We start from the raw sequence: 13678 nt of genomic DNA, 5'->3' as shown, positions 1-13678 counted from the left end.
ATCACGTAACACTGAAAACTGGAGTGATGAAGCTAGAAAATTCAGCTTTGCATTGCAGGAATAATTTACATTTTAAAATACATTCAAAAATAGAAAACATTCCATCAAATAAATGCAGCCTTAGTGCACAAAAGAGATCATTTCAAAGCATTGCCAAATCTTACAGATCACATATGTTTGAACAATAGCAGTGTTGGGGAAAGTAACTTTAAAAAGTAATGCATTACAATATTGAGTTACTCCCTAAAAAAGTAACTAATCACGTTACTTAGTTACTTTTTATGGAAAGTAATGTGTTACATTACTTTTGCATTACATTTAAAATCTGGGCAGGGCTTGCTTGTTGGTTTTTAATATATAAAAAGTTCTATTTTTGGCAAACGTAAAAGCCTTTTCACACCAAAAGCCTCAGACTAATTTTTGCTTATTAGTATGGATGAATTGAATCATCGAAGGTCGGCAGCAAAGACATCGGTTAACAAAATGGGATTAAATACATAAAGGATATTTGTATTATTTAACATTTAATTATTGCAGGTTTCAGTGAATTTCAGTGTTTTTATTAATTTTGAGGAATACTGTATCTGTTTTTTTAGTGAGTGAGTGAGATGAATTAATGCATGTTCACTTTTATTCTAGAACTAAAGTAACATCTTACAATTTCTCTCAACATAAGGACAATAAATGGGGGAAAAGTAACTGGTGTTCCTTAGTTGAAAAAGTAACTCAGATATTTTCTTGTCAATTAAAAAGTAATGCGTTACTTTGTTACTTGGAAAAAATACTATTATTATATCGTTACCACCAACACTGAACACTAGTGTGTGTATATATAAAGAAAATAACAGCAAACAGATTAGTGGCTCTGTACATTGCAGACTAAATGGCGCATTTGTGTGAAAGTGAATTGAGTGAGACATTTCTTTCCATAAACCATTTTAATAAATCATTTAATTTTCAAACATTTCTTAGTTGAAACAAACAACATAATATTTATGGTGTTATGCTATGAAGACGTTTTTTTTTTTTTTAACAATAGAATTAACGCGTCTGCCAATTCATGTCCCACAGATTACCACAATGGAGTCTAATCTGAAGTCCTTAGAGGAAGAAAACAAGGTGATTGAACAGCAAAATGAATCTCTCCTGCATGAGCTGGCCAACCTCAGCCATTCACTGATAAACAGTTTAGCTAATATCCAGCTACCTCATATGGTAAGGGCCACCATCCCCAACCGATAGAGGACAAGTCGTGGACAAAGAGCTATAACTTTAGTCTGTTTAATAAGAAAAGTTCTCCACAGTTCTAGGTACATTTAGCATAATAGCCTTCAACATGGCAACTAGAATCATTTTAAACTAGTCCAATTGTAGGAGTTCAGTTTGAATGCATGGTTAAGTTTTACCAGCTCTGCTTAATAAAAAAAAGATGGTTTGCTGGTCTCCTAGTTAGGCTGGTTTCGTTCTATCTTAAGCAGGTTTAAGATGGTTTTCTCAGCAGTGAGTTAGCTTGAAAACAAGTTCTTCAATTCAGTCCCACAGATTTAGAAGTGAAGACATTCTGATCGGAAGTTTCATTCATCTCATCCCAATTTATTTAAAACATATAAATATCATTTAATCTTATTTGAATCTCCATGTACTCTTTAAAATAAAGGTGCTTCAAAAAGATAAGAACCATTCAGTCAAAGGTTCTTTAAAGAACCATCTATTTCTTACCTTTTTATAATCTGAAGAACCTTCTTTTGTCACACAGAACCTTTTGTGAAACAGAAAGGTTCTTTAGATGTTAAAGGTTCTGTATGGAACCATTTAGACCATTCAAAAAAACATTTTAAAAAGGTTCTTCTATGGCATCATGAAGCACCTTTTTTTAAAGAGTGTAGCTTTTTCTCTGATTGTCATGTTTTGTTAAACTCAGTGGCGATTCGGCGAACCACTAAACTGATTTAGTGTCAGTTCTACTGAGTTTGAGTTAATGTTTGAGTTGCTGTGGCCTGTATTATTTTCTGTCTATTTCATTAATCACACAGTGTTGATTATTGTTTATAGGATTTTAAGATGACATGGCTCACTCATTTTGTGTTCAGGTTCTTAACAGATTTTCAATGAGTCTCTCTCTCTTTCTCCACTTCCAATTTATTTTAAAAGTGTATTGCTGAACTTTAAAGCTACATCTTGCCAGGGTATTAATTACAGATAAGCGTTGTTAAAATTTAATCAATTTCACTGGTATGTTGATTAAATAATCAAATGATTTCCCAATTATTATCCCAATTCAAGATAATTTATGCACATTGAATACAAAAGTGTCTTAGACATCAATATCATTTATTTTAATTTATTTTAAAAGTGTATTGCTGAACTTCAAAGCAGTCACATTTTCCCACCTCAGTCCTTTTTGTGAAAAAGAATTATGCTTATTTGATTTGATTGTGCACTCAGAGAGACACTTTTATGTTTCTTAACACACTTAAGTACACCTTTAAAAAGTAATAGTCAAATTAAAAGTTTTGTGATTTGTAACACAAGTACTTGATTATAATCTTAACTGTAGTTTGTTAATCATTAATACATTTAAAGCTAATATATATTTTAATGTACTAAATTGCTAAAGACAATAGAGAATGTTTACAATTAAAGAAAGGTCATGTTACTGCATTTAGTATAAATGTAATCTATAGATTTTTATTTCATTGTAAAAAAAAAAAAAATTGCAACAGCTGTCCAAAAATACATTGTATTTAATTTGAAAGTACTGTATATTGTATCCGTAACAAAAGTGTGCTTCTTTCTTCCAGTGTTGTAATCATTACAAACTATTACTCTCAATCCCACTGCTTTGCAAAGTAGTAATAGTTATTTATCACTGCTCCTTTTAAAAACAGTTTGAAAATTGATATGCTCATAATTTCCATAATAAACAACTGATTACTTTATTGCTCTCTTTCAAAAACTACACAAATGCTATTTTGCCCCCTCACCCTAATTATCTTCTTAAAGTTTCGTTTTCAACCATGCATCTGGTCAATCTTGAAGCCTTCAGAGCAAGAAAGTCTTTACTTACTGTGTCCAGTCTGTGCCCTTTATTTAAAGATGAACTTTAATAGTAGTTCAAAAAAGTCAATGCAAAACTAGCTAACTGCTTTAGCTGGAAAATTTCATCATATAGCATCACATCTATATTATTGAAAACATCTTTGGGAAAATTTGCAAAACAAAAGTTGTTCCAGTGTTCTTAAATTGGGTGGTAAATCATAAATGGCCAGGTCTTGTATGTATTGAGCATGTTATTTGCTGTAAGCTAATATATTTTTGTTTTTACCTCTAGAAATCCCTTCTCAAAGAGCCTCCAGTTAGACATAACAGCTGTTTACATCAGAGAGTAAGACCACCACTTTTACCCTTTCCATATGAATATTTGTATGCTTTGAATACGTTGTTTATGTCAGTCGATTTTCAGGTGGCTAAAAGTCATTATTGATCAATTGTTTTATTCATTCATGTCCTCCTGAATATTTGTTGTTCATGCTTAATACTGATTCATATTTACTGAATCAACTTTTAATAACCATCCAGTCAACTTCAGTCCTTTTTCCCATTAGCGAATGCTACCAGTTAATCCAGCTCTTTCCATTTAGGACTGAATCGATTTAATAAATAAATGTTTTCCACATACTTTAGATCAAGGGTGCCCAACCCTGTTCCTGGAGATCTACCTTTGTGCAGATTTCAGTTCCAACCCTGATCAAACACACCTGTCCGTAATTATCAAGTGCTCCTTCAGATCCAAATTAGTTGGTTCAGTTGTGTTTAGTGTTGGGGGTGACGCATTACAAGTAACGCAAGTTACGTAATAACATTACTTGATCCAAGTAACTAAAGTGACACGTTACATTGTAACTGACAAGAAAGTTACTTTTCCAAATAAAACTCTCCTGTTCCCATGTTGAGTGAAATCGTAAGATGTTTCTGTAGTTCTAGAATAAATGTGAACATGCATTAATTCATCTCACTTATTAAAAAAAAACAGATACAGTATTCCTCAAAATGAACAAAAACAGTGACATTCAACTCGGTATATGACGCAAACCTGCGATAATTAAATATGTTAAATAATACAAATATCCTTTATGTATTTAATTTCATTTTATTAACTTATGTCTTTGCTGCCGACCTTCAATGATCCAATTCATCCAAACTAATAAGCAAAAATTAGTCAAAATAATCTAAAAATTTTTCCTTTTTTATTGCTGATTTTTTCTTCTGCGGTCTACTGTACAGACTTCAATTTACTTTTCTCTAAACCTGAGGTTTTGGTGTGAAAAAACGTTTACATTTGCAAAAAAAAATTGAAGTTTTCATATTAAAAACAAACAAGCAAGCCCTGCCCAGATTTAAAAAGTAACGCAAAAGTAACGTAACGCATTACTTTCCATAAAGAGTAACTAAGTAACATAATTAGTTACTTTTTAGGAAGTAACTCAATACTGTAATGCATTACTTTTAAAAATAACTTTCTCTTTTTTTTTCTTTTTTATTTATCAGGGTTAGAGCTGAATTGCACTAAAGTAGATTTTCAGGAACAGGGTGTTTCCACATAGTGGTTCTATTAATGAACATTTTAAGTTGTTTGAAGCTCCAGAATTCATATCAGGGTTGGCAAAATTCATAATGTAAGAACTGGCTTCAACTGTCAATTTGAACTGAATTAAATTCACACACCAGATGTTGAATTGGAATGAAAGAAATAAAATTTCTACTTTTACTTCATTGTTTTGACAATTGATGCTATTATTATTATCTTTTCCCTAAAACACATGGTGTTTTTAATTAATATACTGTATATAACGATGTCCAGTAGATTGTTTTCAGATCCTCTAATTAAATAAGTGGGGGGATTGCAAGAATTCTAAATAAAAAAGCCGTATTTTCTTGTTCTGTTAATAATAATTGTAATATTTACATCAAGAAATTTTCATAATGCTTCTTTGAAAGATTGTGAATTATAAAAAAATGCCCTGATTATTATTATTATCAATGAATGTTTGTTTCTGCAAATAGCCTATGTGTCAATAATGACAATAAACTACAGTTACATTAATTTATTTCTCTCTTCTTGAATTCTAATTACATTTATGCATCCTGTGAACTGCATAAAGGAATAACAATAATTCAAGAACTGGATTAGAATTAATCTCAAAAGAAGTGTATAACCCAGATTGATGTTTTGTCATCATCTTCCACATACTGTATTTCATTTGACAGGCGCTTTGCTCTGTGTTTGACAGGAGCCGATGAGCGAACAGAACTTTGACGCATATGTGACCACGCTAACGGACATGTACTCGAATCAAGATCACTATCAGAGTCCAGAGAACAAGGCCCTGCTAGAAAATATAAAACAAGCGGTACAAGGCATTCAAGTCTAGCATCTCAGAATAATGGGAAGAACTGAAGAATTGCAGGGGAAAGAAGACACTTCCAGAAAAAAAAAAAAATCAAAACAATCATTTGGGATGCCTCATGCTTTGCTATTGTAGTTTATCAAAAAGTGTTAAATTCATGTTCTTTTAAAAAAGTGTTATGCTGACTAAACATGGTTTTTCTTTCGGATTATTTTTGCTGGCCTTGCTTTAAAAAAAATAACGATCTGCAAAATCGTTTTTGAAAATATTCACATTTTGTGCGTTTTCATATTGGCTAATGTAATGTGAATCATCCTTCTCGCTGCTCATTGATGCACCTTTTTAGTGTATATTTCTGAACAGTAATGCAACCACAACTGAACATTATTTGATGCTTGCTTATGAGTGTCATAAGCTGGAAAAAGGTAGCCACTAAACATTTTTTACTCATCTGAAAGAAGTTTTGTGCCATTTCTGAAATGGCAAGTGTTTCTTTTTTATCATTTAAGTAATAGTTCAACCTAAAATGAAAATTTGCTGAAAATGTACTCATCTTCAGACATCTGAGATGTAAACTCTGCAAAAAATGCTTTTCTAGCTTAGATTTTTTTGTCTTGTTTCCAGCCAAAATATCTAAAAATTCTTAAATCAAGAAGGATTTTCTAGATGAGTAAAAATTATTGTCTTGTTTTCAGAAAAAAAAAAGTCAAAATTATGTACATTTTTGCTTGAAACAAGCAAAATTATCTGCCAATGGGGTAAGAAAAATAATCTTGTTTTCTGTTTGAAATAAGATTTTTTTTTTTTCTTACCCCATTGGCAGATTTTTTGGCTTGTTCTAAGCAAAAACTCACTTAATTTTGAGTTGTTGTTTTTTTCTGAAAACAAAAAAAAAAATTTTATTTGTCTAGAAAATCCTTCTTGATTTAAGAATTTTTAGATAATTTGGCTGGAAACAAGACAAAAAAATCTAAGCTAGAAAAGCACTTTTTGCAGTGAATGAGATTGTTTCCTTATGATTTGGAGAAATGTAGCATCCAGAATACACTGCAAAAAATGTTTTTCTTACTTAGATTTTTTGTCTTGTTTCCAGCCAAATTATCTAAAAATTCTTAAATCAAGAAGGATTTTCTATGAGCAAAAATTATTGTCTTATATTTAGAAAAAACAAGTCACAGTAAGTGCATTATTGCTTGAGACAAGCTAAATAATCTGCCAGTGGGGTAAGAAAAATAATCTTGTTTTCTGTTTGAATTTGAAATAAGATTCTTCTTCTTACCCCATTGGCAGATTATTTTGCTTGTTCTAAGCAAAAACCCACTTCATTTTGACTTAAAAAATAATTTGTACTTGTCTAGAAAATCTTTCTTGATTTAAGAATTTCTATACATTTTGTCTGGAAACAAGACAAAACATCTAAGTAAAAAAAAAAAAAAAACTTTTTTTTTTCCCAGTGTAAGAGTCCAAACAGTTGAAAAACATCACAATAATCCACATTTTATTAGCTGTTTGGATAGTGAGCAAGTGATGAAATGCTACATTTCTCCAAATCTGATGAGGAAATAAGCCAAAATATCAAAAAATTCTTAAATCAAGAAGAATTTTCTTGTAAAAACAAGTCAAAATTAAGTGTGTTTTTGCTTGAGACAAGCTAAATAGTCTGCCAATGGGGTAAGAAAAATAATCTTGTTTTCTGTTTGAAATAAGATTATTTTTCTTACCCCACTGGCAGATTATTTTGCTTGTTCTAAGCAAAAACTCACTTAATTTTGACTTGTTTTTTTTTTTTTTCTGAAAACAAGAAAATAATTTTTACTTGTCTAGAAAATCCTTCTGGATTTAAGAATTTTTAGATATTTTGTCTGGAAACAAAACAAAACATCTAAGTAAAATTTTTTTTTTTTTTTGCAGTTTAAGAGTCCAAACAGCTGAAAAACTTCACAATAATCCACATTTTTATCAGCTGTTTGGTTCCACTAGTGAGCAAGTGATGAATGCTACATTTCTCCAAATCTGATGAGGAAACAAACTTATCTAGATCCTGGATGGCCAAATTATCATTTTTGGGTGCAGCTATTCTTTTACTATCAGCTATCGGCAGTTAAAAAGTTGTGGGGAAAAAGGTCATAGAAAGATTATAGAAATGGCTTTGGCATGTGAATATTTTATAGTAAACGTCATGACATACATAGAAAGCTAATGGAAAGCTCACTGTAAAAAGTTTTCACCAGTTTCAACTTAAAAACTTCAGTTTAGCAGCTGCCTTAAGATTGTAAGTTAAATCAACTTAAGTCATTTAAACTTACAAGTTATATCAACTCATTTTATTGTAATAAGTTAAAATGACTTGTAGTTTTAAGCTGATTTAACTTAAAAATTTAAGGCAGCTGCTAAACTTAGGTTTTTAAGTTGAAACTGGTGAAAACTTTTTGCAGTGCCGTTACTGCTTCAAAATGCAAAAGAAAACGCTTTGATTATTTTTGGCTTGTCATGTAATCTGCATCAATGTATCGGCAATAGCGGCTCCAAACATTGCGTCTTAATTTGGTCTGTTTTTGAAATAACAGTAGCCGGAATGGAACTGTCTCAGCAATATATGACTTAACCATGTGTATAAAAAAAAAAAAAAGAGAGATGCAATCTATGTGGTGGGTATATGCAATTTCATGTTTGTAAACAGTGGAAGCTACAGAATCTTTTTACTCTATGTAAATGATTGATTTTTATATAAATCTTTTAATACAAATGTTTTAAAGGGACGTAAAGATGGAAATTAGGTTTAGAGTCGGACAATGCTCTATGAGTTTCATTTTGTTCCTGCATACAGTGCTGCGCAGGGGCACGTTTGTTTCCATGCTTGGATGTTTGTACAGTATGGAAAATAAAGCAGAAGGAATCTGTAAAGAATATAGACAATGAAAACGGGACCTACAGGGTTTTTGCCCCCCACTTTTGTGCCAGAAGACTATTTGCACTTATCCCACCTTCGGTCGATGTGCAATCTCCAGGTGTCTCTGTGGCACGAGGAAAGACGCTGAGCGGTTTGAGGAGATCAGAGAATACAGGGATTTGAAATATTAACGAGGACAATATCTTTACGAGAAATATTGTGCATTTTTAAATAACGATGCTAGTTCGTTGAGTATGTTCTATATCATACAAAATAATCCCCAGCAGCACTTTATGTCTAATCACTGTACAGAATCATTAAAGAGTAGTCAATCGAAATAAAGCATTTTAAGAAGAAAAAAAAAAGAAAAAGAAAAAACTCCCTCTACAACGGGATTGGTTGTTGGAGTCAGCGGTAGAGTTTGGGGGTGTCTCGGCATTACGTGCACCCCTAATTTCCATTGTACTATTAGCTGTAGCAACCTTGTTAATACCTTATTGAGAGCTAATGCAAAGGTGCTTGTACTTCACTGGATCTCGTCCATTGTACTAATCAGTCCTTTTCAGGGCTCCATCATTCATGCACAGCATCACATCTGCAGCTTTTTGCTAATATAGTAATGCTTTCGATAGAGAAATAGCTAGTATCAGTTTTTGAATCGATTATTGTCATCGGTACAATGGAAATGGGAATTTAAGCACAAACATGCTGCTCATTTACTGTCAGTGCATAATACATAATATGTGACCAATGAAAGAAGTCGCCTATTGGATTGCCGGTTTTTCATATGAATTATTGTGAATTCATGAGTTTATTTATCTGCAGTTCTTCATTTCGAGGTTGATTTGTTTAATCATCAATGAAGACAGGATTTTGTATAAACTATCGTGCTCTCTGTGGAACTGGAGTTTGATTTATTTTTGTACGATACAGCATGAACTTGTTTTAATTTTACTATAAATGTGTGAGATCACAAGTTACAGTGATTTTTCATTTTTAAATTGTGAAATTTGTACAATATTTGTCATGCTGGATGTTGACACATCGTACTCTGAATAAAGAAAATGGTGTTGCCACAGACTTGACTAGACATCTATGACTGCAAAATACACCGATCAGGCATAAAACATTATGACCACCTTCCTAATATTGTGTTTGTTCCCCTTTTGCTGCCCCTGACCTGTTGAGGCATGGACTCCACTAGAGAAGGATAAGTTCACTTCCAGAACAAACATTTACAGATAATTTACTCACCCAAGATGTTTATGTCTTTCTTTCTTCAGTCTTAAAGAAATTGTTTCTTGAGGAAAGCATTTCAGAAATGATCTCCATTTAATGGACTTCAATGGTGCCCCCAAGTTTGAACTTCCAAAATGCAGTTTAAATGCAGCTTCAAATGGCTCTAAACGATCCCAGCCAAAGAAGAAGGGTCATATCTAGTGAAACGATCTGTCATTTACAAAACAAATTGACAGTTTATATACTTTTTAACCACATATACTCGACTCGTCTTGTCTCTGCGATGCGTATGTGTAGTCTATGTAATCTGGGTCAATACAGTTACACTCTTAAAAATAAAGATGCTTCACGATGCCATAGAAGAACATTTTTTGTTCTTTAAAGAATCTAAAGAACATTTCTGTTTCACAAAAGGTTCTTTGTGGTGAAAGAAGTTTCTTCAGATTATAAAAATGTAAGAAAGAGATGGTTCTTTAAAGAACTTTTGACTGAATGGTTCATCGTGGAACCAAAAATGGTTTTTCTATGGCATCGCTGTGAAAAACCTTTTAAAGCACTTTTATTTTTAAGAGTGTAGGGTATGTCGAAAAACTCCCATCTTATTTTCTGTAGGATGATTTTGAAGTTTTTTGACATACCTTAACTGTCTTGAACCAGAAATCATGCAGACATAGACAAGACATTTGAGATTAAAAATTATATTGTCAGTTTGTTTCGAAAATGGCCGATTGTTTTGCATTTTGGAAGGTCAAATTTGGGGACACCACTGAAGTCCATTATATGGAGAGAAATCCTGAAATATTTTCCTCAAGAAACATCATGTCTGAAGAAAGAAAGACATGAACATCTTTTGACGACAAGGGGGTGAGTAAATTATCTGTAAATTTTTGTTCTGGAAGTGAACTACTCCTACTATCTGGCACCAAGATGTTAGCAGCAGATCCTTTAAGTTCTGTAAGTTGTGAGATGGGGCCTTCATGGATCAATTTTGCTTGTTCAGCACATCTCACAGATGCTCGACTGGATTGACACCTGGGGAATTTGGAGGCCAAGTCAACACCTCAAACTCGTTGTTCTGCTCCTCAAATCATTCCTGAACTATTTTTGGCACATATCTGATATACATTTTGAATTGCCCCAGGTTGTCTAAAAGTCTTCCCCCTGATGGCAACAACTGAAACTGGCAGTGCAAGGGATGTATAATACAGTGTCTCACAAAAGTGAGTACACCTCTCACATTTCAGCAACCATTTTAGTATATCTTCTCAAGGGACAATACTATAGAAATGAACCTTGGATATATTTTAGAGTAGTCAGTGTGCAGCTTGTATCGCAGTATAGATACACTGTCCTCTGAAAATAACTCAACATACAGCCATTATTGTCAAAATAGCTGGAAATAAAAGTGAGTACACCCTAAGTGATAACAGCAGTATGTTGTTTCATCATGTTTATGTTTTTGTCTGCTTGACAGGACCATACAAAGATGTGCATCTTGTATTAGAGCAGTTAAAATTTGATGCTTTAAGTACATTTCTCTCATACAGACCACTGGATGTTCAACATGGCGTCTCGTGGCAAAGATCTCCCTGAGGATTTGAGAATTTGAATTGTTGCTCTCCACAAAGATAGCCAAGGCTATTAGAGGTTGAGTAACACCCTGAAACCGAGATACACTACAGTGGTCAGGCTCATACAGAGGTTTTCCGTTCAGAACAGGCCTTGCAAGGGTCGATCGACAAAGTTGAGCACTCGTAGTAAAAAACAGAAGCATGAGTGCTGCCAGCATTGCTGTGAAGGTTGCAAAAGTAGAAAGCCAGCTTGTCGGTTTGCGTAGGCGTTATTTTTTCCCATATAAGTTTTGCATTAACCCTTGGCTCTTCAGCGACCCGGGGACGTCATTTACTACCCTCTCCCTCCTTCATTTTAAGTTTGACATCAGCTTTCTTAGTATTCCTCCATTTATTCATTATGAACAATAAAACAAGAAAAAATAATAAAATATAAGAAAGTCTGTTTTCTGATTATTTTTTTGTACAAAAAAAAAAAAGTGTATAGGGTCGCTAGAAGCCTGAGGTGTGTAATATATTTTTTCTATAATGTTTTTTGTTTTTTTGGGTCACGCTTTATATTAAGTGGCCTAATCAATCAATTAATTACAGATGTAATAACATACAGGTATTTTAAAAAATACAAGTACAATGCAAAAACACGTATGTACACAATAAGTGCAATGTACCAAATTATTAATTTAAATGCAAGTACATAGTAGTTAAGGCCACCTAATATAAAGAGGGACAGGTTTTTGCTATTGCAGCAGTTAGAGATCATGCTTGATGTATATGTCTGGTCACTAAAAACCCGAATATGTAATAGTGATTGGCTAAACAGTCATGCATATGAGGGTTAAAAACATGAGATTTAGTTGTCAAAATACCACAGCAGTGCCGACGTATAATATGATTATTTATACTATGAACAGTACTCACATTTGTGATTCAAAAATATGAAGCTTTTTACAAAAACAGTTGCATTATACTTTTAATTAATAAATATTTCTAAACAGATGTATTTACAATATTAAAAAACATGACAAGCTATACACACTGCACATAATAAGCACTATATGTTACTATTAGGTTTCCACGAATGTAGACATAAAACAACTACATATTTTGATTTCTCTGAACGTGTTTGGTTTCCTAAAATGATTTAAAAGAATGAATAGAAGATACCACAGTTTTTAAACAGGTGCCTGTTAGAAACAACAAGGATTTTTCAACAACCTATTAGTAACAGTCTGATTCGACATCTGTAAAAAATTAAATAGACAAATCATGGCAAATGAATGTAACGGTAGTCTTAGATAAATTATTGTAATTCTATTGTAAGACCAGATTTGAAAACATACTGCATTTTTGCAGTGTTTGTGTGGTGTATACTCTCTCAGTGTGTATACACGTCTATGTTGAGGGATCCACAGCTGATGCACTGGAGGGGTTCGAGGGCTCAGTCTGTAGGGGGCTGCTCAGGAAAGTCTCCTGCAGCAGAACAGCATTGGTCTCTTTCCACTCCCTGAATTTACTTGCAGTGAGAGCAGAGTCTGCCAGTACCTGCTCCAAAGTCAGTAGATCTGCTTCTTTAGCCTAAATAAAACCAAGAGAATTATTCCATTATTATTTCATTTATTTGTGGTTTTCAGTTGCAGTGTATTTATCACTAATTATGAACAGAATTGCTTAACTTAAGGATAGACACTGCAGGCAAAAACACAGTTTTTTCATGCACCTGTCAAGTTTGAGATTTTGGGCTTTTTGCTTTTTCATACTAGTGGAAAGAAAATACCCAAAATACACTGCTAAGTGTTTCTTTTATAGCACTTAATCTATTTGTGTCAGTAGATCTCAATTACAATCCATATTTTTAAAGGCCGTTTTCTCAAAATGAGTTTTTTCTCCTAAACTGAGCCATAAATCTCCACTTCAGCAGCACTTACACACACCAGACTTTACATTTGTGTTCCTGTCTATATTCTAATGGTTTTTACAGAGGGATTTGTTCATATACAATAAGCTTGATTATATACAACATTTTACTGCCCCCAAAATTGTAAAAATGTAAAAACATTTGACTCTAATATGTCAAAAACATAAACAAGAATTTCAAAACTGACTTCATTTAGTGTTTAGATTTTCGTACTAGAAATGTATGCAAATTAGTGCATATTTCATTAAAAAATACCACATTTGCATAACATTTTAGAAAATGTGTAATACAAAAAAATGTTTGCAATTATCAATGTAATCAATCATCTGTTCAAGTGAGGTGATAACTATAAATTATTTTTTTACCCTATTCACCTGCAGTGTCTCACCTTGATTTGACATAATATTTCCTAAAAATGACTAAAAATACGCTTTATCCATCCAAATGTGTTGGATTTTGGAATTGACATTTCTGTCAAATGACATAAACATCAATTTATCAATTTGCAGCTACCACTAAAAAGTGTAGAAAGACAATCGAGATATGATGTATGTTTAATACTGTAAAGATGCTCGCTTTAAAGAATTCTATTGTATAAAGTGAAATATAATTGACGTGACATGAGCTGACTTAAATGAAGTGATGAACTGCTCAG

The 13678-nt window shown here is 32.8% G+C and overlaps 2 protein-coding genes across 4 annotated transcripts in view; one reads left to right on the top strand and one right to left on the bottom strand.

Annotated features, from left to right (window-relative positions):
• Window positions 1-6052, top strand: part of myt1lb (myelin transcription factor 1-like, b) — a 70491-nt gene extending 64439 nt beyond the window's left edge. Inside the window, 3 exon segments of the mRNA XM_073826621.1 lie at window positions 1072-1215; window positions 3332-3385; window positions 5292-6052. Coding sequence (XP_073682722.1) covers window positions 1072-1215; window positions 3332-3385; window positions 5292-5432 — 339 coding nt within the window. The 3' untranslated portion in view covers window positions 5433-6052.
• Window positions 6053-12065: 6013 nt separating this feature from the next.
• Window positions 12066-13678, bottom strand: part of LOC141295717 (connector enhancer of kinase suppressor of ras 3-like) — an 83668-nt gene continuing 82055 nt past the window's right edge. For 2 of the 3 annotated variants that reach the window (XM_073826981.1, XM_073826984.1), the window contains one exon: window positions 12066-12683. In XM_073826981.1, the coding sequence (XP_073683082.1) occupies window positions 12501-12683 (183 nt within the window). In that variant the 3' untranslated portion in view covers window positions 12066-12500. The remainder of the gene's footprint in view (window positions 12684-13678) is intronic. The other variant, XM_073826982.1, reaches the window with a different exon arrangement.

Source organism: Garra rufa, chromosome 21 (genome assembly GCF_049309525.1).
Source record: "Garra rufa chromosome 21, GarRuf1.0, whole genome shotgun sequence".
NCBI classification, from domain to species: domain Eukaryota; kingdom Metazoa; phylum Chordata; class Actinopteri; order Cypriniformes; family Cyprinidae; genus Garra; species Garra rufa.
The sequence above is the reverse complement of the archived record's forward strand: the minus strand, read 5'-3'. Positions and strand labels throughout refer to the sequence as shown.